Genomic DNA, 26549 nt, shown 5'->3' with positions numbered 1-26549 from the left:
AGCTCAAAACCCTCATAAAAATGTAAACTCATGCTTAATGATGCTCATTTTTTTAAAAAAAGTAGGATGCGACCAAAGCTCAAAACCCTCATAAAAATGTAAACTCATGCTTAATGATGCTCATTTTTTTTAAAAAAAGTAGGATGCGACCAAAGCTCAAAACCCTCATAGAAATGTAAACTCATGCGTCTTAGTGGGGCTCAAAATGGAAGACATTCAAAGTGAAAGCATAGCCCGTGGCCAAATAGAGCCTGGAAACATTGTAATGTAAACCCATGCTTCTTAGCCCTGTTCAAAATGGAAGACATCCAAGGGAAATGGAGGACGCCACCAAACAACAGCCGGAAACACTCATAGAAGTGTGAATTCATGCTTCTTCTCAGTGGTGCATTCTAAAATCCCTCCTGGACGGGAGGTGCTGAAATGTAGGGCGTGTCCTGGAAAAGGAGGACGCCCTGCCCTGAGCATCCCTCCCTCCCAGCGGATGTAAACAAGCCCAGTCCTCTCCTCCATCCCTACCCGGGCCCCGGGCCCAGAGCCGCCCCGGCCCCTCGGAGACCCTGGTCCGCACCTCCTCGCGGCCACCGGGCTCCCTCCGTTCGCTCTGCATGGCCGGGGATGAGGGCGGATGAGGCAGCGGCCCCCCAGCGCCTGCAATCAGCTCCTAGCGACGGCGATACCAGCGGCCGCCGCCATTTTGGCCGCCGTCACGTGACCGGGCGCCGCGGCCTGCGCGGGGTCAGAGTTCAGCCGGGAGGAAAGGCGTCGCCATGGCAACCCAGAGGCCTTGCGCGGCCTAGGCGAGGAAAGTTGCTCACTTGCTTTCCTCTCCCAGGTTAACGTTGGCGGCGGGGAGCCTCCTGCCTCCAACACACAACCCAGGCTGCGTTCACACTGGAGGAATAATCCGGTTTGACACCACTTTTAACTGCCATGGCTCAATGCTGTGGAATTTCTGGGATATGTTGCTTATTGAGGCACTTCAGGAAGGGAAGGGCCGACCGTATTTAGCCCTCTTTGTCACAGAACCCTGGTGCCACAACAAACTACAATTCCCAGAGTTCCATAGCACTGAGCCAACGCGGTTAAAAGTGGTGTCAACTTGGGTTATTTCTGCAGTGTAGACACAGCCCTATTGAGTAACCTTGGGAAAGTCACACTCTCTCAGCCTCAGAAGAAGGCAATAGCAATAGCAATAGCAATAGCAGCTTCATTATATACCACTTCATACTACCTAAGCAGTCTCTAAGCTGTTTACAATTGTAAACTAATTGCCCCCAACAGGCTGGGTACTCATTTTAGCGACCTTGAAAGGATGCAGGCCTGAGTCAAGCCTGAGCCCTTGGCAAGTATTGAACTCGCAACCTTATGGTTTGTGAGTGAGTGGCTGCAGTATAGGCATTTAACCACTGCGCCACCAAGCTTCCTCAGAATATATCTTGCTAAGAATGGTTTGCCTTAGTAGGGTGACTGTAAGTCGGAAAGGAAGGCTTACAATAACAGCAATGTACTTGCATCTTACACTACTTGACTCTCCTCCCTGTCCTAAAACATCAGGAAAAGGTGTTCTCAGGATGCAAAGGGATCTTGTGGCACCTTTGAGACTTAACTGTGCAAAAGAAGTACCATAAACCTATGCAGACTTAATGCATTTTGACACTGCTTTAAGTGTCATGCTCATTCCTATAAAATCCTAGGATTTGTAGTGGCACCAGAGCACTCTGACAGAGGAGGCTAAATATCTGACAAAACTACAAATCCCAGAATTGCATAGCATTGGCCATGGCAGTTAAAGCAGGGTCAAACTGCATTCATTTTGCAGTATAGATGCAGCCTAGGCCTACTTTCTCAGGAGGTTATCAAACGGGAGGAATTTCTCTTAAATTCGAATGAAAAGAAAGTGGGGCCAGAACACATTCATTTAAAATTGCTAGTTTCGCGCAATTACGTGAATGCACATTGCGTTCGGACTGGCTTCCCATTGCCCGAAAATAGCATGCCATTGCCTGAATTTGCATGTGGCAGTTTATCACGCAATAACATGAAACCCCATGATTGCGCTCGGACTGAGTTCCCATTGCCCAAATTTGCGTGTAGTAGGTTATCACACAATAACATTAAACCCCATGATTGCGTTCAGACTGCCATCGGATTATACTTCCAATTCCCCTTGTCTGATAAACTCCTCAGATGCAGATTCTGAACCTGCAGTAGCCTGTCTCTCCTGATCTAGATACACCAGAAAGCTACTACTAGTCCTAACATATTAAAGGCAAAATTTAGAGACATAGCCGTGTCAGTCTAAAACAGGGGTTCCCAACCTTTTTGACTTGCAGAGCCCTTTTTAGAATTAATTTCTATGGCGGAGCCCCTAAGAGGTCTACCCTACAAGCTAATGGTGTTCAGGAGTATATATAAGAGTATATTCTTATTCTTTAATTTCATTCAATTTTTATGTCTTTCATTTTCCTGGAGCGGCCACGGAGCACCTGGGAAGTGCACATCATCATCATCATCATCATCATCAAAATTTTACACAGCAATTTACATACAAAAGTTAAAAACCAAGGTAAGACCTGTCAATTGGTGTACAATCTACAAAGCAAACAATTTATAAAATTAAAGCATCACATAGACAATAATTAAATGGTAAAAACACCAAGAAGATATTAACAACTAATGGAGCACAGGCTGGGAATTGTTGGTCTAGAACATCAGTATACAAATAGATCTTGTAGCACCTTTGGGACTAACTATGTGAAAGAAGTTGTAGCATAAGCTTTTGTAGACTTATGCTACAACTGTCAGAATGTCTCAAAGGTGTACACAATCCCTTTGCATATTGATTTAAGGGCAAATTATTCTTCAATAAGGCAAAGATGGTACCATAGTATTCACAGAAGAAACAAACTGAAAGACCTCAAAATGTGAAATAGAGGCACGTTCCAGACGCACAAAAAGTACATACTAGGTACGTATTAGGGTTAGGATAGGGCGCCCTACTACGTACCTAGTACATACAAAATGACGGCGCCCATTCTACATGGGTGCTGCCACTGGGACGTCATGACTGCGCCACCTCCAAACGGAGCAGCCTTTACACGGCTGCACCAGCGACACAAATGAGAAAGGGGCCAAGGGGCCCCTTTCTCTTTGTCCCTGCCGCTGTTGGGGTGTCCTTGGAGCTTGAAGCCCCAAGGACACCCCTTTCCAGGCCGCGAGGAAGCGGCCTGGAAAGCGGTGGATCATGGCCTCAGAGGCTGCCGCTGTGGCAGCTGAGGCCCCGATACGGTGGGGAAAGGGGCGGGAACAGGCCGCCCCAAAAGGGCGGTCTGTAAACCACCCTAGCAACCCATAATAATACAGTTCTGAAAAGATATGTTCTGAATTTCTACAACAAGAAAAACAGGGATAATTATTTACCAGATACTAATAGTGCAAAGTACACCTGAAACTTCCTGCATGAAAGGCACAAAACACTACAAATTCTGAACCTGGGACACTGTTACTTTCAGCCCAGCTTTTTATAAAAGGAGATCAGCGGACTTTTTGACAACTTCTGAAATCTGTCTATGCAAGCAGTTTCATTACTTTGAATCTTATGAATTCTTTGAAATAACATTGATAAAGGCAATCTGAACTGGCAATTGAGCAATGGACAAGACACTATTGTTGCTGTATGTCTTCAAGTTGTTTCTAACTTATGAGGACACTAAGGCAAACCTATCAGGGGGTTTTCTTGGCAGAGTTTTTCAGAGGGGGCTTCCTACTGCCATCCTCTAAGGCAGTGTGGCTCTCTCAAGGTCACCTAGTGGGTTTACATGGTCGAGCCAGGATTCGAACCCTGGTCTCCAGAGTCATAGTCCAATGCTCAAATCATTACACCACACTGGCTCACAGGACAAGACACTAAAATCCCTTATATAAAAGCTGCAACTGTAAAGATAGCTTTTTTTGATAGCTATCAGTATCTTGCGCTCCTAAGAATATCATCCAATAAAATATTTTGAACATGTGTACCATCTTATATTTCTATTACGCCAAGTAATTATTTAGGTTTTTTTTCTGGAATACTGATATATAAAACAGGGATAACAAAAGGTAGTAATTAGATACATATATTCATGACTTATAAACTCTTAGGCGTAAACAATCCTGTCAAAGTCTCTGGAAATATTCAGCTCTGGTGAACTGGAGCTCTCTATAGGGACTATAGGAAGATAAAAATCTTACCAAATACAAACGTTAGTGGACAGAATAGTCATTATTTTATTGTTTCATGACTTCAAAGTCACAGTCAGTGATTGCAAGAAGGATAAATCTATAGAATGGCCTTCATCCTGCCTTTGAGAGTCCATATCCTGCAAACACTTAAAGGAAGTTATTCACTTTGATCCCATTAGTCATCCTGCTGAAGCCATCAAGACTATCCAAGTGTTTAAAGCCAAACATGTGTGACAGTGGTGCAGGCCTAGGGCCTAAATTGCTAAAGCCCCCAGAACCTTTAAAAACCTTAAGTCTCTGCAAATGCTTTCTCCTAAAACTTTGAATTATTTTGGTGTACTGGACTTTCCGGTGTTTTCTTTCAGGAAATCTAGTTTGCACAACATGGAGAACAGCAGTGTAGTTCAGTGTGCGCGCGCACACACACACACACACACACACACACACAGTGCATTGAATTACACTGCTGTTCTACATGTATATATAGATAGATTTGTATATTTTCTACAGTTATCTTTGAATTCCTGTCATAGAGATAGTCTTAACTGAGTCTTGAAGAAAATGACCTTAGTGATGTAGTCTGTCTCATGCAAGCACACTTAATTTCTATTCCCACTTAAATGTACTTGGTTGTAGGTTAATTTTAATTGTAAGACACATATGCATAAACCCAGATATTACAACTTTAGAAGAGGGCAAATTAAGTAATTTGGAACAAATTTCTGCTCTCCATTTTTTTTCCTAATTAGTACTTCTGTATGTCAGGCTTGCATGTCAAAAAATGCATAGCACATGAATTGTACCCATCCCAAACTCTGGTATGAATGAGATGGTTTACATTTCACAGATGTTAAGACATTTGTTTGGAAGCCAGAACAGTAGTAAAATACATATTATTGAGGTTTTAAGAACAGAGGGAGAAAAAGGAAGTTTTGCTTTCAGCTAAGTCTCGGCTGGCAGATTCGTTCTAGTACAGTGAACCTCTTGTTTAGAAGCTTTATCCACATTATTTGATGCAGTAGACTTGCCTATGGACTATCCCTCAGTGACTCCAACAAGAATGTAGCACATCACAATTTGCCAGTTTTTATCTTTCTGGGTGCAAAATGCTGTAACATATCTTAGAGCTCAGGAAATACCACAGAGAATTACTTCACTGTCTATAGTTTAAGCACATCTTGCAAGTATGTATGTGTTATGAATCTAAGACTGAAGATCAGGACATATAAAATGCATTTATTAGAGCAGCGGTTCTCAAACTGTAGGGCAGGACCCCCAGGGAGGCGTGAGGGTTGGTCAAGAGGGGGCATGAGACTTGGCTGCCCCAATCCCTCCTCCTCCTCTTACGTATAAAATTTATACATACTTTGAGTTAAACATTGAATTTACTTAAAACTGTTCTAATTTTAACAATGTTATTTCCTTATAAAATGTTAAAATATGAACACACATGAATGCACAAATGAAAATATGCACCCTAACTAAACACAGTATTTTTATTCATATACTACATCAAGTGGAGGGGTTGTAACATCTGCATGTAAATATAAAGGGGGTCCCAAAAGTAAAAAAAAAAAAAGTGTGAATACTACTGCTTTGGTGCATTTGTGCAATGCCAAAATGAATCTTTGTAATAAACAGTTAACTTCTCAAGCACATTTCAAATGGCCAAACTAGCAAACATAGTGATATCTGTAGACGTTGAAACAGATTTGTGCCAGCATATTTTTAGAAGAAGCTTCAACTTAGATTCTGTCAGAGACAGGAGGAAACTGGCCTGGATGAGATTGGTTCCCTCCCTCCCATCACCCATTCAGCTGCTTAGAGGTGGCCTAGAGAAAGAGTACAGATTTTAATGGATTTTTCTTCAGGCAAATTGCACTCTTACCAAGGAGATCTATTCTACTTAGTGTCCAAAACCTGAGTCTGGAATATTAGAACTTAACTCCGTCTAGTGCTTAGTATCCTCATTTCTATTTTATTACAGTGAGAAATAGGTGTGCTCCATAATTTCTAAGATCTGACCTAAATTGATTTTCTGTGTTAGAGAAATAGATGCTAACAACTCTTTAACTGGAACAGTTCTTTCTTTTTGTTAAGAAAGAGGCGTGCCATTAATCCTATTCAAATTCATATGGATGGGAAGAAAAGACAGAGAGTAAAAATTCAATTTTCAAAAAGCCATGGTGTTCTGCTTGTGTTACACAAAAGATGTCAGATGAATACAGCCAACAGACTTCAAACATCTCATTTACCTACCTGCATTTCTATTTTCCTTCATCCCTTCTACTCAAACACCCCACCGTTACAATTTCATTCAACCTGATGTCAGTTTCACTCTCTCCCTTTGGAAACAATGTAAGTATTCTGGCTCTGAGTTGCAAATACAGACAGGAAGATTTCAATTGCAGCTGGGCCTGTTATTTTTCTCCTCTCCTATCCGCAATTGCGTTTGTATCAGCTTATTCTAAAACTCTAGTTTAAATCAAATATATGTTGAGCAACACTATTTTCTTTAAAATATTTTCTTCCTTTGTGGAGAAAGTAAAAAAATGACACTAGACAGACAAGAGCTCTCAACTGATTCTTAAGTGTAAAATGATATCCAGGACTAAATAAATACAATTAAATCATATTTTTGTGGCTTAGAAAAAAACCAATATACTCTTCTGTCCAATTTCCCCATTCCTAAAACTTAAAAAATAAAAAGCATACAGAGGTAAAAAATTTTTATGAAGTAAACATTTCGAAGGCTCTGAGCATACATTTTGAAAGAGCTTATGAAAAAAAGAATTTGCTGTTGCATGCCTTCAAGTCATTTATGGAGACCCTAAGGTGAACCTGTCATGGGCTTTTCTTGGCCAGATTTGTTCAGAGGGAGCTTTCCTCAAAGCGTGTGACTTGCCCAAGGTCATCCAGTGCATTTCCATAACTAAGCAAGGATTTGAACCCAGGTCTCCAGAGTCACAGTCCAGTGCTCAAACCACCATGCTGGCTCTCACAAATAAGAATATTCACTAACATTTATGAAACAACAGGACTGTGACCTTGGGTACCACCACTATATTACACATTCACCCACTAACATATACATGTAAATCACTTAATGAGGAAATACCAGCTGGCATCCATATTCTGCAAATAGAGAACAGCTTGAGCAGCTAGAATGGGAATCCCAAAGAAATCAGTAGGGCTTTCAGTGAGGTAGTAGCACTGAGGAGTGAGGACAGGGTCCCCTTATCTTGGTTAACAAGCCACCAGTGCTCTAATAAGAAGGAACAGAGACACTCAGATGTTACTGTGGTTACAAGATGACTTTCATTCATGTAACTATGCTTAGTATGTTATAGTATTTTAATCTCAGAAAACCACTGTTGTCTTAGTACCTATTGCCTCATACACTTCCTATAGTCCCCCCTCCCAATATTTGTTGCTTTTCTCTAAATGTTTTTCTTATCCAGTGATGGAGTAATAGTTTGGCAATTATTCTATCCCATGGAGTGGTTCACGTATAGAAAAATTGTACCTATAAATCCTAACCTCACAGTTTTATTAATTATCAAACATCTTGAATAATAAGGAACTTGATGTGATTACTGGGCTTCAAAGGTAATTCCAGTTTGACAACAGTCTGAGGTAGGAGAAATCTCTCTTCCCATATTTCAAACATATTTTATATACTCTTATGTTAGGTTTCCCTTCAGTATCTCACTATTTCAAGTGGAATATGGACCACATATTTGTTTGGTTATCTTCCTCCCCCCCCCCCCCCCAGTCCTGGTAGCAATAGGACTCACCCTCCACTCTGCTCTGCATCCACTTTCTGGATACAACCAAATAGCCAAGATTATATGTTCCTTCTTATCTCATCTTCCTAAATTGGAAAGAATATTTCCACAACTCACCTGGTCTGGGAACAGCCCCTTTAGTTAGATTTCAGTCTTAATTTCCAAACAGGAAAATATGTTCTGGCTGTATTAAACATCCCCTTATCATAGCATAAATATCCACATGCAGAGATAAGCCATGCCAATACTATGAAATCCCTATGCAGAATAGAAACATTATGCAAACATGACAATGACTGGGTGTCATTGTCCAGTGCACAATGCACAATTAATAATACACGATGCCCAAAGTACAGCCACAATGCACAGCGCTGCTGTGTGCAACTCCAATTCTGCTGCTGTAAGCAGAATATGGCGTTTATCAGACGTGGTCTTTGCAGCTCAGATCCGGGGCTTCTGCGGAATGGGCAATTTGCATTCATGTGATAACGAGAATGTATTTTCATACCTGGTAGCTTTAAATGTGAGCCCCTTCTGCGGGACTTGCAAACTGAATCCTTACTGGCTCCTCATTTTGGCACGTTTCGGCGAGTGCGCTAAATAAGGGGATTGATGTGATTCGCATTGGGGCTGTGTTCGATCTCACTGCGAATTGGTCTAGTGTGGAATACCAGTTTGTTTGTGCTCCTGAACACCATCGCAAGACCCCCAAGGTTGCAAATCTCCCATGATGCCCTGCAGCAATTTGCCCCATTTTCTTCCGGTGGCTCTTTTCGCTTTCAGGGCAACCGGGGCTCCCTTGGAGCTCTCTCTCTGCTTCTCTCCCCTTCCCTTGCAGAGCAGCCTGGCCAGGGAGCGCTTTCTCCCTCCTTGCCCCCCCCTCTCTCTCTCACACACACACACATCGCTGGCAGCCAAATTCAAAGGGATCCTCCGTGTCAGAGCCCCATCCATTTCATCCACATGTACATCTATCCTAAGGATGTATACTAATGTTTTTGAAATAGATGTGAAGGAAATGAAACATGAGGATGGAGGGAGAGATGGAACTCCCAGAATTCCATAGCCTCGAGTCAAGGACCCCACAACAAACTCCAACTCCCATAATAGTAATACTTTATTTTAAAAATAATAATAATAATAATTTATTATTTTAAAATAATAATAATAATAATAATACTGTAATAATAATAATTTAGGTTATTAGTTTGCTGAGGCACCAGAGTTCTCTGGCAGAGAAGGCTCAATGTTTCTGGACACTACAGTTCCCAGAATTCCATAGCACTGAGCCAGGACAGTTAAACTGGAGTTAAACTCTATTATCTCCCCAGTGTGGATGCAACCTAAGAGAAGGCAACTGAATGACAGGAGGATGGATGTAGATATATATAGATATAGATATAGCTCTTTAAGGGCTTTTGGACTTCAGCTCCCAGAATCCCAGGCTATTGTCAATCATGACTGAGGCTTCTGGGAGCTGACGTCCAGGATCCTTTAATGGGCACAATTTGGGGACCACTGGGATAGATGTAGATGTGGATGAATTGGATCGGGGCTCTGACACGGAGGACCCTTTGAATTTGGCTCCAGGGATGGGAAACTAGAAGGGAGGAAGAAAAAAGGGGGAGCTGTCATTCAGGTGAGGCTAGCATTCGCATGAAAGTGGAGCCAGGCTCCCTTCTTAGCCCTGGAAGTGCAAAGATTCAGGATGCCTTCAGGGCCCCATTGAGCATGTACAAGGGTCCCCATTTGAATCGTTGAATCCCGCATGGTATGCACCGGTGTGGAAATACAATTTGCACTCACTCCGCTTTGCCTGAATCCGCATCATGTGACTTCCTTCGATTCGATTCCCCCTCAGTTCGGAAGGGCGACAGAACAGTAACCAGGTATGAAAATACATTCTCGTTATCACATGAATGCGAATCACCTGATCCGCAGAAGCCCTGGATCTGAGCTGCAGAGACCCTGTCTGATAAACGCCTATGTCTATTCTGCTATGGCAAATAATTTGCCCACATGCATACCACAATGTACGCATTAGCAGGTTCCCAACAGGATACCAGCCTCTTTATGTGCATGAGTTTGAATTACACGTTATGAGCAACTGGTTGATACTGAATGTATATGCTTAATGACAACATCAGGGACTGTCCCTTATTCTCAGGTTTTGGCCCAGAAACCACAGGACCTGGGGCAATCCTAAACTGGCAACCCTCACCAAAGAAGAATGTTGGAAAGCACACTCCTGGTAACTAAACTGCTGCTCCTGTTTATTCTGAAGGGAATTTTAAAAGGCTTGGACCAACAAGTTCTGTGGATCCTTTATGAAGGAAAGATGACTATCTACCACTACTGGGGAGTGTAACCACATAGCAACTGATTGTAAGCCTCAGTCCACTTTAAAAGATGATTTTAATCACTTTTTCTACATATCATGGTAGCATGAATGTGGTGGGATTTGCCTTATCACATAGAGCACTTTTTCATGATTGTATATGTGCTGTGATTATACATACAGTGGGCAAATGGTGATGTGCTTCTATCATTAGACAACTTAGTTTTATGAAATTCCTCACAAAAGTATCCTCACAAGCAGCAATTTGCTTTTTTTAACCTTTCATTAATATACAGTATATTTCCAAGCAGATCATAAAATTTGCAAGGCAAAATCACCAGTTCTGCAATTTTGGAGAAAAATATAATCTAAACACACAAGCTCAACTTGCACACTATGGAACCAATATATTATTATTATTATTATTATTATTATTATTATTGTCATTATTGTCAGTCTGTTGTGCTGTCTCCTTGTCAGAATTTATCTTTAATGGCTGAATATTTTCCTAATCAAACTCATTTACTATTCATTTGTTTTGCATGCCCCTGGCCAGCAATTTTAATGCAGTAAAAACCCAAAAATGGTCAACCAGCAGGACCTTTCCCATGTAAAAGCTATCAGTAATTCCCTTTTTCTGTTACAATAAGAATCTATGAACTATGATACTGAAACACCTGATCCAGAAAAAGGCTACCTAACTAGGATCTCTATGGCCTGTTACAGACTGCCAAAATAAAGCTGCTTTGGGTCTCTTTGGAGGTATGCTATTTAAATGATGCATGGGTCCTAAGAGTCCGGAGGTCGCACCAAAGCCACACTCCATTCCTAAGCACTGGAGTGCAGCTTTGGTGCAGCTTCCGGATTCTTCGGATGCATGCATCATTTAAATAGCATATCTCCAAAGAGACCCGAAGCAGCTTTATTTTGGCAGTCTGTAACAGGCCTATGATGTTTATCACACTATACTCTTAAAGTGCTACTATTCCACTTTGACTCCTCTAGCTGCCTCCTGTTGCATTCTGGGATTGGCAATTTTAAGGAGGAGTATTTAGAATTCTCAAGCAGGAAAAGGGAACTATGAGAGCATTACACTCTCTCTGTGCAATGTAGGAACTCAGCCACTGTCATTTAGGCAAAGATGCTCCATACACAATGCCAGATATACTAGTCATACTGTACACATAGTTATCTAAATCAAATTATTTTTCCCAATTAGAACAAACACATTGAATCAATGGGCTGATGTACCCAGTTTCCTTTGACATAATGTGTTTATTATTGTTGGGACTAACAACTAGATTTACTGTAGATCCAAAGGTTCAGGCTAATATTTCGAGTTTCTGAGCATGGCTATATACTTTCTCACTTCCCACAAGTATAGGATACCCACAAAGATCACAAGTAGCTTCCCACAATGTCTAAACTGTATTGACAATCTCTAGCTCATGGGCTGTAATAGGAAACGAAGGAGGTAATTCAGTCAATGATGGTCCTGAGCAGGAAAGAAGCCCTTATACTATCAAGTGCTTTCATACCTTAATGAGTAATTACAGGTAACTAGCAATACTTCATCTGAACCTTAACACCTGCAAATTCTTCCTTCTTTGAAGAGTTGTAGAAAACACTATTTTCAAAATGAAGCAAAAGGTGGTGGAACAACTTGGGTGTTCCATTCTATCAACTTGAAAAATAATATCACAATTCATATTAGTCAACAATAAAGTACTATGGATAGCTTTTCTTTACACAAATAACAAAGGCTATACAGAATGTTCCCATTCTAACCAATCCTAAAGTATTATTATGCATCAAGAAATATTGGGAACTATAAATCTACATACAGGTCAAGTATCCCTTATCCAGAAATCTGAAATACTCCAAAACTATCTACATGATCAAGTGAGATAGTGACACCTTTGCTTTATGATGTTTCAGTGCACAAAAACTTTGTTTTATGCACAAAGTTTGTGTATAGAATTATCTTCAGGCTATGTATACAAGGTCTATATGAAAACATAAATTAATTTTGTGTTTAGACTTGGGTCCCATCTCCAAAATATCTCATTATGTATACACAAAATCTGAAATCCAAAGCACTTCTGTTTCCAAGCTTTTTGAATAAAGAATACTCAACCTGTACCATACAGTCTTGTTAGGGCATTAAAAGTAGCATACTATTCAGGTTTTTTTTTAGTGAAGGTTTCTAGAGTTAATATTAACAAGCAGGACAGTATAATTCCTGAATTTGCAGATAGGTCTGGAAAAGTTATTGATTTCCATGGTATCCCTTAAAGAAAACGAAGTGCCATTTAGTAGTCCTTGACTTCTAGTCACCACCAGCTTATTTCTCCTGATAGCCCCCCTTACCTGGTATCTGTCTGAGTGATGGATGTCATCTGAGGAGTGAGGTGATGTTGGAGAATCTCCTTCCCGTTTGATTGAGGCCGACAACAAAATTGACTGTAGGAGAAAGAAATGGGAGAATATTTAATACTAATCATGCCTTGCTTTCAATAAGAAAAGTAGCAAAAATTGTGATTTGTAACCACAACATATGCTATTCAAGAAAATTAATTGTGGAGAGGAACAATTTCTAAGTTATGTGGGTATGTACAGTCCTACCTACTGAGAGTCCAAACAGGCCAAAATAAAGCTGCTTTGGGTCACTTTTGAGGTATGCTGTTTAAATGATGCATGCTTCCTAAGAGTCTGAAAGCTATGCCAAAGCCACTCTCCAGTCCTAAGGACTCAAGTGCAGCTTTGGCACAGTTTCTGGCTACTTAAGATGTGAGGGTCATTTAAACAGCATACCTCCAAAGTAACCCGAAGCAGCTTTATTTTGGTCTGTCTCTTTGGGCCCTGAGAAACCTTTTGAGAACGATACAAGAAGCCATTCAGTTGTTCACTCCTTTCCAAGCCCTTTACTCCTTGTTTTCTGCTGCTCCAAAGAACAGGACCCGGAACAATGGATGCAAGCTACAGGGAAAGAGATTCCACCTCAACATTAGGAGGAACTTCCTGAAATTAAGGGCTGTTTGACAGTGGAACACACTTCCTCAGAGTGTGGTGGAGTCTCCTTCCTTAGAGGTCTTTAAACAGAGGCTGGATGCCCATCTGTTGGGGATGCTTTGATTGAGAGTTCCTGCATGGTAGGGGGTTGGACTGGATGGCCCTTGCGGTCTCTTCCAGCTCTACGATTCTATGAGATTTAAGGATGTTTAATTCTTGAGCCTCATCTGTGGCAACTTGCATAAATCCCTTATGCACAAGATTTTATGTGTAGTCCTTGCCCATTCTCAGTCCTTGAGAAATTTTCCTGGATTGTGTTACTGGCAGAAGCAGCAGCAGCATTTAGCTCTATAAATCTAGGCAGAAACACGTTTCTGGAGCTTATCACCAGTTGTGATGAGATGGAGAAATACCAGTACAGAAGTGAAGCATCTACCAGTTCTTGTAGGAACTGCTGCCAATCGAGCAAAGATGTTGGACAAACAAAAGAGGTGGTTTGGGTAAAAAGATACAATTGTTGAAAAGCACCATATGAAATGATGTCATCCAACACTCTTATTTTCAGTAAAATGGTATATATACTGGTTATCAGCATATACACACATGCCTGTAACTTTACAATTAAAATTGGTCACTAATGCGGAGTTGGATATAGTCTCAAATATGGCAAAATGTGTTGTATTCTCTTGATATTTTCACAAGGAAGATGCTACTTTGACAAGAAAATTAATGATAACCTTAATGAACACAAATGAAGTTTCAAAAGCTAAAAACCATGTCTGTCATTTATTCACAGTTGATTATCTGTAGGAATATTAGTAGTGAGTTTCATGTGTTGGAAAACCAAAATACTAATGAAAATGTTCTCAAGCAATATCTTACATCTGCAAAAGCCTAAGATACAAGCACTAGTGAGAAGCAGGAATATGTGTTAAAGTGCTGTTCAACTGCACATTTTCTTTCAGTAATTACAAATACTAGCACGTTAATAAACATCCTAATTATAGGATTTCTCGTTAATACCCTGAAATACCTCAAATAACACAGATGTTTCTCTTTTCTTTATAGCAGGCTATGAAGACAAAATGGTTAGCAATTTACTGGTATATGTGAAGGTTATCAGTACCTTGCAGACTTCAGAGCAATGGCAGGGAGGTATAAATTCCATGCACAACAAACTTTTATGGGAAATGACAAGAATGCTTTGGCAATATTTAGAGGAGATATATCTAGCGAGAATATGTTACTACTAAAAAGCTCTAAGGAGAAATAATAATTAAATTTCACAGAAGAAAGCAAAGAAAAATGAATGGTAAAAAAAGGAGTATAGCTATTAAACGTAAAGTTGCCAAGTATTATTTTTGCTGGTCAAACATAACAAAATGGATGATACAAATAAATAAAAAGGCCACAATGTCAGCTTAGACCATACAAACCAACCAGTTATACTTGTCACATCAGGTCTTAGGTTCATACCCAAAGTACAAGAAATCAACGATCAATTCACCAATGCATTTTGTTTAATGATATCATAGAAATTCCACAGCAAAATGGAGACCAGATGGGAGCAGCTGACAAATGATCACTCAAGATGTTTTTTTGTGGGTTTTTCGGGCTATGTGGCCATGTTCTAGAAGAGTTTATTCCTGACATTTCACCAGCATCTGTGAAGCATTTATTCTATAAACATACTATTTTGCCCAGCCCTCTGATAGTTTAATATTTCGTCTCACAAAATCAGCCTTACCAGTAGCTCCCATGACCATTCTATTTCCTTTAGCAGTATATAAATACATTAAATAAAACATTAGTAGAATTAATGTTTGTTTCCTCCACCTTCCATCTTTATGCCCTTTACTATGTTGATCTTTACACCTGGAAGAGCCTTCCATTCCATCAGAATAATCAAGCTCTATAAGATCCTTTATCAAGACTACTGTTTTTAACAGTCTTTCCTGAACTACTTTCTTCACATCTTCCATTCTTTTGCTGTTCTTTTATTAACCTAAATTTCCAGGCGTGAGGGGGTTCTCAGCATAGTGCTTTAAAGACTTCATTGTCCTTGTCTCAGGCAGCCATCTTATTAATTTCCAGCATTGTCCTGGATAATTGATATGCTGGTCAATTTGAAAAAAAGTGGTTTCATTCCTACTATTTGAAATGTGTTTTCATGTCTTTTAAGTTCATGCGTTTTTATTATTATCTTCTATTGTAAACTGTCACAAGTGGGATGAACTTGGATAATATTTATTTTTATTTTTTAAATAATAGGAACCTGCAATTTGTGGGTCTGGTTTTCTAACCCCTAAATCAAATGCATTTCAGTTGGTCCTCAATGGCAAAAATGTGACCATTTTGTACAAAAAACACAGATTGAAATATGTGATTTCAATTTAATGCATGGAATCTTGCCCTGCATACCCTAATGGGCCAGATCAATATTATGAGATCAGGAAAGACGGTTCTAATATCATTCCATTCTTGCCTCTTCTGGAGACATGGAACAACCTTATGGTAAGAGCTAAAATATTTCTTTTTCAATTTGCTTCCATGAAGAAGAAATAAAAATATATAAGCCATCAACTCTGCTACACAGAGCCACAACAACAAACTCTCATTGCTTCCACTAGACCCTGCCAGCCTGCTCACTCCCCATCCACTCTCGCTAGTAGCTCTAATCCAATATTATCTGAAAAATGGTTGGCCTAGCTACGGAGACAGTAAATTAAACGTTATGTATTAGTTTTTAGCGTGTGGTCCCAAGAAGAATGTTGGCCCCATTTATTCTACATACCTTCTGAGCGCCATGACAACGACCTCTGGAAAAAATGCAGGGCTAAACTAATCCCAAAAATGTCAATCTCAGACCCTCTTCTACATAAGCTCGCTGTTTAGATGAATAAACTGTCTCTTAAAATTGTAGCAGTTCTAGTCTGAATACCTCCACAGCATGTTAAACACTGCATCAGTGAGCCAAGCCCCTCCACCACTAAACCATACTTCATTTTTGTTTCTCATTTCAACAAGAAGTGGCTGCATCTCCATTTAGGCAATGTCAGGAAAAATGTCAGGGACATAGATGGGATGGCATAGGAGTCAGGTGAAGTCTGAACTGGAAATACTGTCAATGCCTAAATGGCCATCTTTGTATTCTGTCTTCCCATGACTGGTGTTTTGTTGTTGGCTGGGGAATACACTCCCTACTGAATATGATTTGAGCCAGAAGTTGGATTTTTTTAAAACTACAACTCCCAAAACACTGTAGCCAACCAGGACACCGGATTTGTCTGATGGGGATTCTGGAAGCTGTAGTAAAAAAATGCTTCCAGGATCATACCATAGATTTCTACAACTGTCTTTTGAAGTAAGAGAGGGTGAAAGACTGGAAGGAGGAGAGAGAGGGAGGGAGGGAGGGAGGGAGAGATACTAACAAAGCAAGGAGCAGATAGATGGACGGATATTTATTACTGGATATTTATTACTGGATATCTTTCCCATGTTGTAGATTGCAGTTAACACAGAGTCCCTGCTCAGAAGATGATCAAAGTTACTGTTTTAGTGCTCATATAGTTTGAACTTTTCCTGAGTTCAGCATCAAAGGAAATAAAAATTGCTATTCCCACTTTAAGGAATAACAAACATGAGAGTTGCACCACATTTTGACTAATCCCAAACTAGGCTGAAAACCTGATAAATATAACTACAACACACACTGACAAAAGCAGTGTTCTCCATTCTGTAGATTGTGATCAAATTTTTGCTGGGCCTAGTCTAACGGAACAAATTAGACTAGGCAGACCATGTTCTTCTGCATGGAATCTATTTTCCTGTACTTTCTATTTGAAAAGGGAAGCCTAAGCGAGAAGTGCTGCTACAGATTTTGCTTTTTAAAAATAGGTTCTAATTCATTTCAAAGAAAATGGCTTTCCTCATACTGATAGTTTCTACTGACAAACAACCTATACTTCTCCAGTTGCATCTAAATAAAGAAAAGAGTTTTAAAAAGATGAAAAGTAGACATCTTCAGTCTTCAAATGGAACAGGACCAAGTGCATACTCAAACAAATTAAAGCTGCAATTCTAAGGATGCCAAAGGCTGTCTGAGGACCTTTGGACTAAGACAGAAGAAATATACCACCAGACACACTTTTTGGCCCTGGAGATCTTTCCTGTCTAAGGAATATGTTCTGCTGGTGTACATCTTTTTGATAGGACTGAAACAGGGAGTGATGGAGGCAACAAAATTGGTACATTGGTATATCTGTTTAGCTTCCTTTTCAGGGAAGAGTATTTTGACCAGTTCCTTCTACTCACATAAGAAGGAGGGCATCTAACAGACCTTTCCTGCATCCTAAGTGGGAGAAGTCTCTCCCACAGTGCAGATCCTCCACACTAAAACATATGGTCCTATTTCATCTGGAGCACCAGGCTTCAAAACAGAACCCATTGAACAGCAAAACTATAAGATGGGTAGGATATCCTCAACACCACTGTGAAAAAGGAACCTTCACAGTAAGTACCAGTGTTCTGTTTTCCTGCAGTGTGGGGAAGGCTTCCTTGACTGGGATCTACCAAACTGGTCATCCTTGGGTCAAAAAGTGGCATGGCAGGATGCAATGTAAACAGCTGCTCAGCATCATAACAGAGGGTTCTGAATTTTCCAGGAGGACCCAGTGCAAGTAGTGAGTTTATTTAAACTGTTATAAGGAGCTAAATAGTGGGTTTAGTGCTGAACTGGCCAGACATCATCTGGACTGTTCACACCAGAACCAGGGATTGGGCCCTGCATCATCCGGACTCTCCACCGAGAAGATGGGAAGAGGGTGTTATTTGTCCTGTGTGGGCAACCCCTTGGTCAAAGTATGTACTGTAGTCTAATGTGGACTATTCTGTCTTTCCTCCTTGCAGGCAGTAGGGGTCAGAAGGGGCTGTCTATCCTACTTAGGATGAAGGACTGGTGACATTTTGAGAAAGTGAGAGGAACCACACCAATTCAAGGATGCCCGCCCTACACTACTCATTCTCCAAGCGTGTACCCTCCTCATGCCAAAAATACAATTGCTCCAGAGATGTGTGTAATAATTCCCAGCCATTTAAGTAGAAGTGGTAGCAAGAAAAGAAGACATAAAAAGAATGAACATTCACAGGTTTTAGTAAATCAGCTAAGTTAGGGGGGAATGGAAGATGCTTCACTGTAGAATCAGACCTACCCTTTCTCCACAAATAATAATAACAACAGGATCCGGCAGTTAAATGAAATTTACTATCAACTCTATAATCATAAACTGTTTTTCAACTTGTATTCCCCTTGCAAGCAATATAAATTATTTTGGTTGGACTTTACAATTCTCCAACAGATTCACTCCCTGGGAGTTACTGTCAACAAAGGAAAAATATGTCAATGCATTTCTTAAACACTCTCAAAACTGTGTCATCTTTCTTGTCTACTAAAAGAAATTTGACACTCCTAGCAGAATGGCTGACATTAAAAGAAGCAGAGAATGCTATCAAAGAAAGACAATTTGGTATTTGTCTCTTGAATCTTGACATGTACCAATGGAATGGCACCAAAATTTCTATTCTTCCTGTAGAGGAAAAAAGCTTAAAATGAATGCACCTACTACACTGCAAAATAATAGTAGTTTAAAACCACTTTAATTGTTATGGCTCCATCATATGGGACCCTGTGATTTGTAGTTTGGTAAGATGCTTATAATTTTCTGCTGTAGTTTAAGGGCAGTGCACTAAAGCTCTCTAGCTTACTTTACCAAGCTACAAATGCCTTGATTCTAAGCACAGTTGTAACAGTCACATATCACTTTAACTGCTATGACAATTAAAGTGATATCAAGCTGTTATAATTGTGCTATGTTGACACACCCTAAGTCACCAAGTAACCTGCTTACATTCAAGATTGTCTAACTATAATCCAGTGATCTTTGGTGGTTTATGAAATTTCATGTGACCTCTCCTGTAGATCATGGCCTGCCCTGCTAACTACCATCTCTACTTTTGTGTTTTATTCTTCAGAGCTGTGGAAACATTTTGTCACAATACATACTGCAGTTTAACTTGGAGGATGGAAGATTACCGCCAGCTCAGCCAGCAGTGCCAGGGCAGGATCCTTATGGCCAACCTCACTCTTCTTCCCAAGCATTAATTTGTAAAAGAAACTGAAAATCTAATCAAATCTTTCTTAGCCTCAGCTTGATTCCCTGTTACCGCTCCATGGCAAGTCTGAAAGACAGAGCAAGGGACTTGTGTGAACACCAGTGAGGCCTCATATTTCTAGCCCCTTTTAAATCATCTCTCCGCTGGGTAAAGGCACTCTCTGTTGAGGTTATAAACCCTAAGAGGATCAGCCTCAGCATTACACCTGGGGCAAGCTAAATAAAAAAAGGTCACCGGTGCTTTTTAAACATGGACAAAAAAGCAGTAAAACGTGTTTGGAGAAAAAAAATCTGGCATTAAATCATGACTTTTTGCCTGGCTCGCCTCATTAAAAGTGGCCTTTTGGAAGGTAAAATTATCATTGTAAGCGATAAGATCTTTAAGAAAATAATTCACGGCTTCTTCACCCTTTAATATGATAGCCGCCACCGGCTAATTTTTTTCTTAATGGCAACGAGGCCATCAATCTTGTCCAAGTCTTGCTCTCACCCTCACTTCCCTCCCCTGGCACCTTTCTATGCAAGCATATTTCCCACTCTGCTCAAAGGAACAACTGCTTTTCTTTTCTGTTTCTGCTGCAATGATTTCTAACTTGACGGATACCCCTTCGAAGAACAAATTTAGAGCAAAACCTCTGTTTCAAAATGTGGGAGAGATCATTGGCAAAAAGCAATACTGGAGAAAATGAAATTAAGGAATTAGTGCAGCTAGTTCAGTGAGGAAGGCACTTTTGGACAGATCTGCCCAAGGAAAAGATGAGGCATATCCTTTAGTTCAGGCTAGCACATCTCTAAGTAGCAACTCTAGTAAGCCCTAAACTAAGCTGAGGATCACTTCCCAAACCAGAATCACTTAAGCTCAGGATCACTCCCCACATCAGTCCTATAGAAAGCTAATTGAAAGTAAATTCAGCTGCATTCAATGGGTCTGGTAATTAGCCTTGGTTGCCTTGGTGGATGTCCTAAACTGGGAATTGGATGGGGAAATAATTTCCTATTGGTCCTCATAGAACTTTCAGTGGCATTTGAGAACATTGATCTTCTGGGTCATTTGGCTGATATGGGACTTGGGGGCATTGCTTTGCAGTGGTTCTGGTCTTTCTTGGCTAAATGTTCCCTGAGGATGGTGCTGGAGGACTGTTGTTTAGCCTTTTGGCCATTAGCCTGTGGGCTTCCACAGGGATCAGTGCTATCTCCTACTGTAGATTACTGTAATTTTATCTACAAGAAGCCACTGGGATCTTTGTCATCAGGAGCTTTAGGGTTGGGTATAATTAGTATACTGATGGTACCCAGCTCTATCTCTCCTTTACAACTTGAGGCTGTGGTAGCACTGAATCATTGTCTGGATGGCAGTAAAGGACTGGATGCAGGTGAACAGAGGTGAGGTTAATCCATATAAGATGGAAGTGCTGCTACCTAGGATTGGGATCACAACCTGCTCTGGATGGGGTTGCTCTCCCTCTGAAAGATCAGAGATCATAGTTTGGGGGTGTTCTTGGACCCAACACTGCTCCTGGTGCACCAGTTGCACTCTTTCTTGGAGAAGGTGGATCTGACCACAGTGGTTTGTGGTTTAGTGTTAGTTACCTCTTTTTTAGACTACTGTAATGGGTTCTATGTGAGGCTGCCCTTGAAAAGTGTTTGGAAGCTGCAGCTAGGGCAAGACTAGTACACATTTTAGAGAAGGTATAACACCAGTCCTGCAAGAACTACACTGGCTTCCATTTTGCTTCTAAAATCAATTCAAGGTAATAGTGTTGACCTACAAAGCTCTAAATGACTTGGGCCCAGGATATCTAAAAGGCTGCCTCCTCCCATATGGCCCTGCTAGAAGCTCACAACAGTCTCCCAACACCTCATAGTTAGGTTGGTGGGTACCTGTAACAAGGCTTTCCCTGTAGTAGTGCCTCCACTATGGAACTCCATACCTAAGAGGAAGTTAGGTTGGCCTAATCTCTTTTAAGCTTCTGGTGGGCAGCGAAAACAATGCACATGCAAATCACTCCTGCCTTCCCAGGTTCACACAGTATATATATACCCAACTCCTTTCCAGGCAAGCATTCTCTGAAGATGCCAGCCACAGATGCTGGTGAAACGTCAGGAAGAAACTCTTCTAGAACATGGTGACATATCCCGAAAAAAACCACAAAAAACTATAGATGCCGGCCATGAAACCGACTTCACATGAAACCGACTTCACATTGAAAACAATGCTGTTTTCATATAGCATTCATTTTTTGAAACTGCTGTTTTAACTGTTGCAAAACTGGGTTTTAGAATTGTTTTTAGATCATTTTTAATGAGTTGTTAAAGAGTATTTTTAGTGTGTTTTTAAAATGTTTTTTCTTTGCATTGTTTTAATAGTTTTTTATTTGTTCATTGGCTCAGGAACTCTTGTAGACAGGGAAGCAATACAGAAATACTTTAAATAAACAATAATAGATGTAAGAGTGCAACCTCCATGTTGTTATATGGAGGAATTGTTACATGTACCACAAAATGATCTCATAATCCAATTAGTTAATTTTTATGGCTGGATTGTCCAATAGTTTTTCTATTAACAGGACTGGAGTCCTTATAAAAATTAAATTAAACAGGGTTTTTTTGTACATTTTTGTGTACTAATAAACTGAACTAACTTTTTCTAGGTTGTATTTTTGTCCTGTTTGTTTGTTTACTCAGTGCTGCATTTACTTTTCCCATTGCAGGATGGCTGAAAATCAAAAATTACACAGTACTGTACTGTAATTTCTGTAGAAGCCAAAAAGATACACACACAGATTAATAATTAATCCACCCAACAGCATCTGTGTATAAAGCTGAGGCTCCTTTAGTACTGTGCCATTTGCTAAGGTGGCAACAGTCCAACTTAGATTTCCCTTTGTAACTCACAAGTTATAAATATCAAAATAAAGCTGAATGGTGCAGTTCAAGAAGTACAGTAATAAGCTACTTCCTTAATTTTTTTCTGACAAGGGTATTGACATGCAGCACATATTCCAGTTGCTTCAATTATTCTATTCAGCTGAACTTTAATACTGAATTTAAACCCTTTATTCCTTGTATGCTGTGCCTTAATTTTTTGAGGGTAAGGTTGATGGCAAATACTGTTCTATTACCCATTTTGTAAACTACTCTGGGAGAAATGTATAAGACAGAAAGACAAGACAAGTCAAAGAAACAAACAAATGGATATTGGGGTCATTCCTACTGCTTTGAATATTGTACTCAATGAGCACTAGCCTTAGAATGAATTTACACAATCATTGTCTGAAAAGCCAGCTGGTTTTTAATAGATGAAACACAGAACCAGTTAGTTTTATGTTACTTATGATTAAATCCTCTAAAACATTTGATATAAACAAAGATCAGAGTTTGACATTCCAATCACAAATAATTCTAAAGCTGGTTAAAGCTGGGAGTGAAAGAGGTATGATCTATTAGCTTATGCTCATGGCAGAAGGTTCAGAAAACCTCTCTGCTGCAAAAAACTATGCAAATTAAAATCTTTTTTTGAAACAAACAAACAGCTGCCCACATGCACCCTAAGGAAAAGGCAGGCAATGTGCAACTTCTATCAGCACCTGTCTGCAAAGTGAACTGCGAGGAATACTGGGAACTGCAGTCCAATAACATCAAGAAGGCCAAAATCAGCCTACCTTTGCTCCAAATCCACTTGTCAGTTCCCACTAGAGTAGGTCTACTAGATCAATGGAATTTATGGAATTTTTGACTTATTCCATTCCCATTGATTCAAGGGGAATTTGAATAAATTCCCAAGTGTTTGGGACTAACAACTGGATTTTGATCCAGGCTACAGAACTGAGAATATATCATTTACTTAGGTGCATTTATGCTACATTTTAAAGTATTTCATTGCTCATGCATGCCAGTGCAACTTTTTTTAAATATCACATACACAGGGATTTAAAACTAGCAGATTCTTATTCCATGTATACATAATAAAATACTTTTTTCCTGAAAAGATAGGAGGGGAAAGTAATGTATGATATAGCCATCAGCCTTCTGAATTTGGAGTATATGACCTGCCCAGCAAAACGACTCTATAAATAATACTGCTAAGCGAATAACTACCCTCAGTCAGTTAGCAAGGTGAAATAAAGGATACCTCCAATTTGTGTTCTTTTCAAGAAAGAAATTGCTCACGGGCTTGGATGCTCTAGAATAAGTTGTTTATCAATATCACTAAGTAAACAGTTACCAGCTTACAGAAACCCTGCAACCTTATAGAACACTGCTGTTGTGAATGAACAAAGGAAAAGGCAACATGTTGTAGATGCTTGCTTAGGGAGAAGATGAAAGAAGGGAAGAAACACAAGTATGTCTTGTAGTGGGCTGGTAGCTTCCAGGTCCACTCCAGGTTTTAAGTCCAAAGTTTAAAGAACATATCCAACATATCCAAGATGATGAACACAATCCACCAAATAGGTTCAGTAACTTGGAGAGCACTAGCTAAAACTGTCCCATTGAAACTGGAGCCACAGCTACCGGCTGCTACTGCTATTATGGGAGTGAGCAAACGAAAGGAGAGATCAAAAGATGTTTTATGGCAAACGTAACAGGAATATCCGGGAACCTTCTCAATTAATTACTGCTACTCTTCAGCAAGGAAAGGAGATAGGAACCACTGATAAAAGGCAAGACAAGGCAAGGAGGATCTTTCTGCATATCTGCCATGTGGTTTTATACTGTTTTTGGATTATTTTAATCTGTTTTGAATTTTTATTGTAATGGTTTTTTTTTTAAAATTATCTTTGAGTTGCTTTGGGTCCCTTCTGGGAGAAAGGTGGTATACAAATGAAATAAATGAATGTATGAATGAATAAAATAAAATGAAGGCTGTGTCAAGAAAGAGAACAAAAATGGGTGTTCAGCAACTCACTTCTCTCCACTTGTTCTGCCACAGAGATTTATTGTAGGAACCAGAGAGTAAGCAAACTGTTGCTAATTCAGTTTATGCACCCATAAACTTACATAATGTAAATTAGGGACAAAATCAATATATGGTGATAGAAATTGATGCTGTGAATGTGCCTACACCACAGGGATGGGCAACTGAGGAAGGAATGAGTATCATTTTTTATGCCCACATCTCTGGAAGTTGCAGTGTTGAACTTAACACAAGAAGTAATATCACTTCTGGTTTCATTTTTGGCTGTTTTTGAGGAAGGATTTCCTAAGGAATTATGGAGATTTTGTACAGATTTTGAACCATTTTTGTCAACAACACTAACCAAAAATATACTTTAAAAAACAGCTTAGGGAGCTATGGCCTTTTGGACATTAGAGATTCCAAAATGGATCCCCATAGCCTACCTGTGCTGTGGCCCACATTTTCCCCATTCCTGCTCCACCAAACCCTTCTATATATGCAAGATCGGCCACCTGCATGTTTGTGTTCATTGAAAGGAGATGCAAATATTCCGGAATGGGTATATCTGTGGCATATCTTTCTATGTTAGTCCAAGGCTGGGCAAGAGGAACACTGAGATTTGTTCATAGATTTTCCTCACAGATATTGTAAAGTGCTTTAAACCTCATATTAGGAAAAATGCAGACTATAAATCAAATAAATAAATAGATCCCCAGAAGATTTGCAAGTCAGAATTCTATGATTAATTTTTGATTGTTTAAACACAGAATCAAAAGGGTCCCTCTTTCCTAAATAGTACTGAAGAACTCTAATCTTTACTAATTCAGATATATATTTGTACTAATATATGCAGGGGAGCCTAAATATCCCAAATGCAGCAGATCCTGTCTGATCTTGGAAGCTAAGCAGGGTTAATACAGTCCGCTCTTGCCTTATGCGGGGGATCCGTTCCAGACCACCATCACTCCGTGTAAGGCAAAAAGCACGTATGCTTGAGTCCCGTTAAGTTTAATGAGCTCATGCATGCCATGTGGCTGGTTGCACGTGCCACTCTCTCAATCTCCCGGTGGCTTCTGCGTAAGCTGGAAGCCGTCTATAATGAGCCCGTATATGGCGTGGGCTCACTGTACTGTGTTTGGATGGGAGACCACCAGTGATTACTAGATGCTGTAGGCTATACTTTAGAGGAAGGAACTGGCAAAACTGCTTCTGAATATTCCTTGCCTTAAAAAACCCTATGAAATTCATGGGGTCATTATAAGTCGACAGATGACTTGAAGGCACACACATAGACAGTATATGCAGAACATACCTATTTCATTAATGGGAAAGCAGGAGATAATGGACTCCTTTCCTTGTATCTGGACCTGGTTGGTAGATTTCTTTGTTCTAGTAGAAAACATAGTTTCTCCAAGCTTGAAGTCTGTTGATGGATGTACTCGGTGAATGAATGTGTCTTTATGCTCACCTTATATATAGCAAGTGTTCATGCATGACCACTGATGCAGAGATACAGCTGCCATACATTTCTGTCCCTACATAAACATGGTAGCCCTGAGGATAAGAGTGGGAGGGAGCATAAGGGGGACACATGTGATCTGGATGTAGCCCTTCCCCCCATCTCTCAACCAAGAAAATGCATCAAAATTACAGCACATGCTTGTTGCCACTTCTCCCAGCCATACCTACCTCCTTCTTGTCTAAGAGACAGGTCAGAAGTCAGCACTGGGAAGCGGTGAGCCGGCAGCAGTGACACTCTGTTTCCTTTCAAGGCCACCCATTTGAGACTATTAAGTGCTGGGCTCCTGCTTTTTGATAGCCCCGAAAACACAGGCAGTTTATTTCTCTTAAACAATCAATCACAGCTGCTGTCAGTACAACAAATACCCTAACCCTGCTTTTTACATCTCGCTGTGGCCTTTCTCTCCTCTCCTCTGCAAAGTGTTTCCTGCTTGATGCGTTGGACTTTAACTCTGCCATCTAAATAGGTACTTATCACTTAACATGGAGGTGATAGCTTGACATGTTTTCTGTCTCCTGCCCTCCCTGTGTATGGTGGGGAAGCAGTCAAAGTGTTGCTAATAGCTGTTATCACTTGGGAACTGTAACCCGAATGCAAT

At 40.2% G+C, this 26549-nt stretch overlaps 1 protein-coding gene across 3 annotated transcripts in view; it reads right to left on the bottom strand.

Moving 5' to 3' along the window:
* The window catches only part of RNF220 (ring finger protein 220), a 376648-nt gene that overhangs the window by 90350 nt on the left and 259749 nt on the right, over positions 1–26549 (bottom strand). For all 3 annotated transcript variants that reach the window (XM_042463245.1, XM_042463247.1, XM_042463246.1), the window contains one exon: positions 12721–12813. In XM_042463245.1, coding sequence (XP_042319179.1) covers positions 12721–12813 — 93 coding nt within the window. The remainder of the gene's footprint in view (positions 1–12720; positions 12814–26549) is intronic.

This window comes from Sceloporus undulatus, chromosome 4 (genome assembly GCF_019175285.1).
Source record: "Sceloporus undulatus isolate JIND9_A2432 ecotype Alabama chromosome 4, SceUnd_v1.1, whole genome shotgun sequence".
NCBI lineage: Eukaryota > Metazoa > Chordata > Lepidosauria > Squamata > Phrynosomatidae > Sceloporus > Sceloporus undulatus.
Note: the sequence above shows the minus strand (reverse complement) of the source record. Positions and strands in the feature narration are given on the sequence as shown.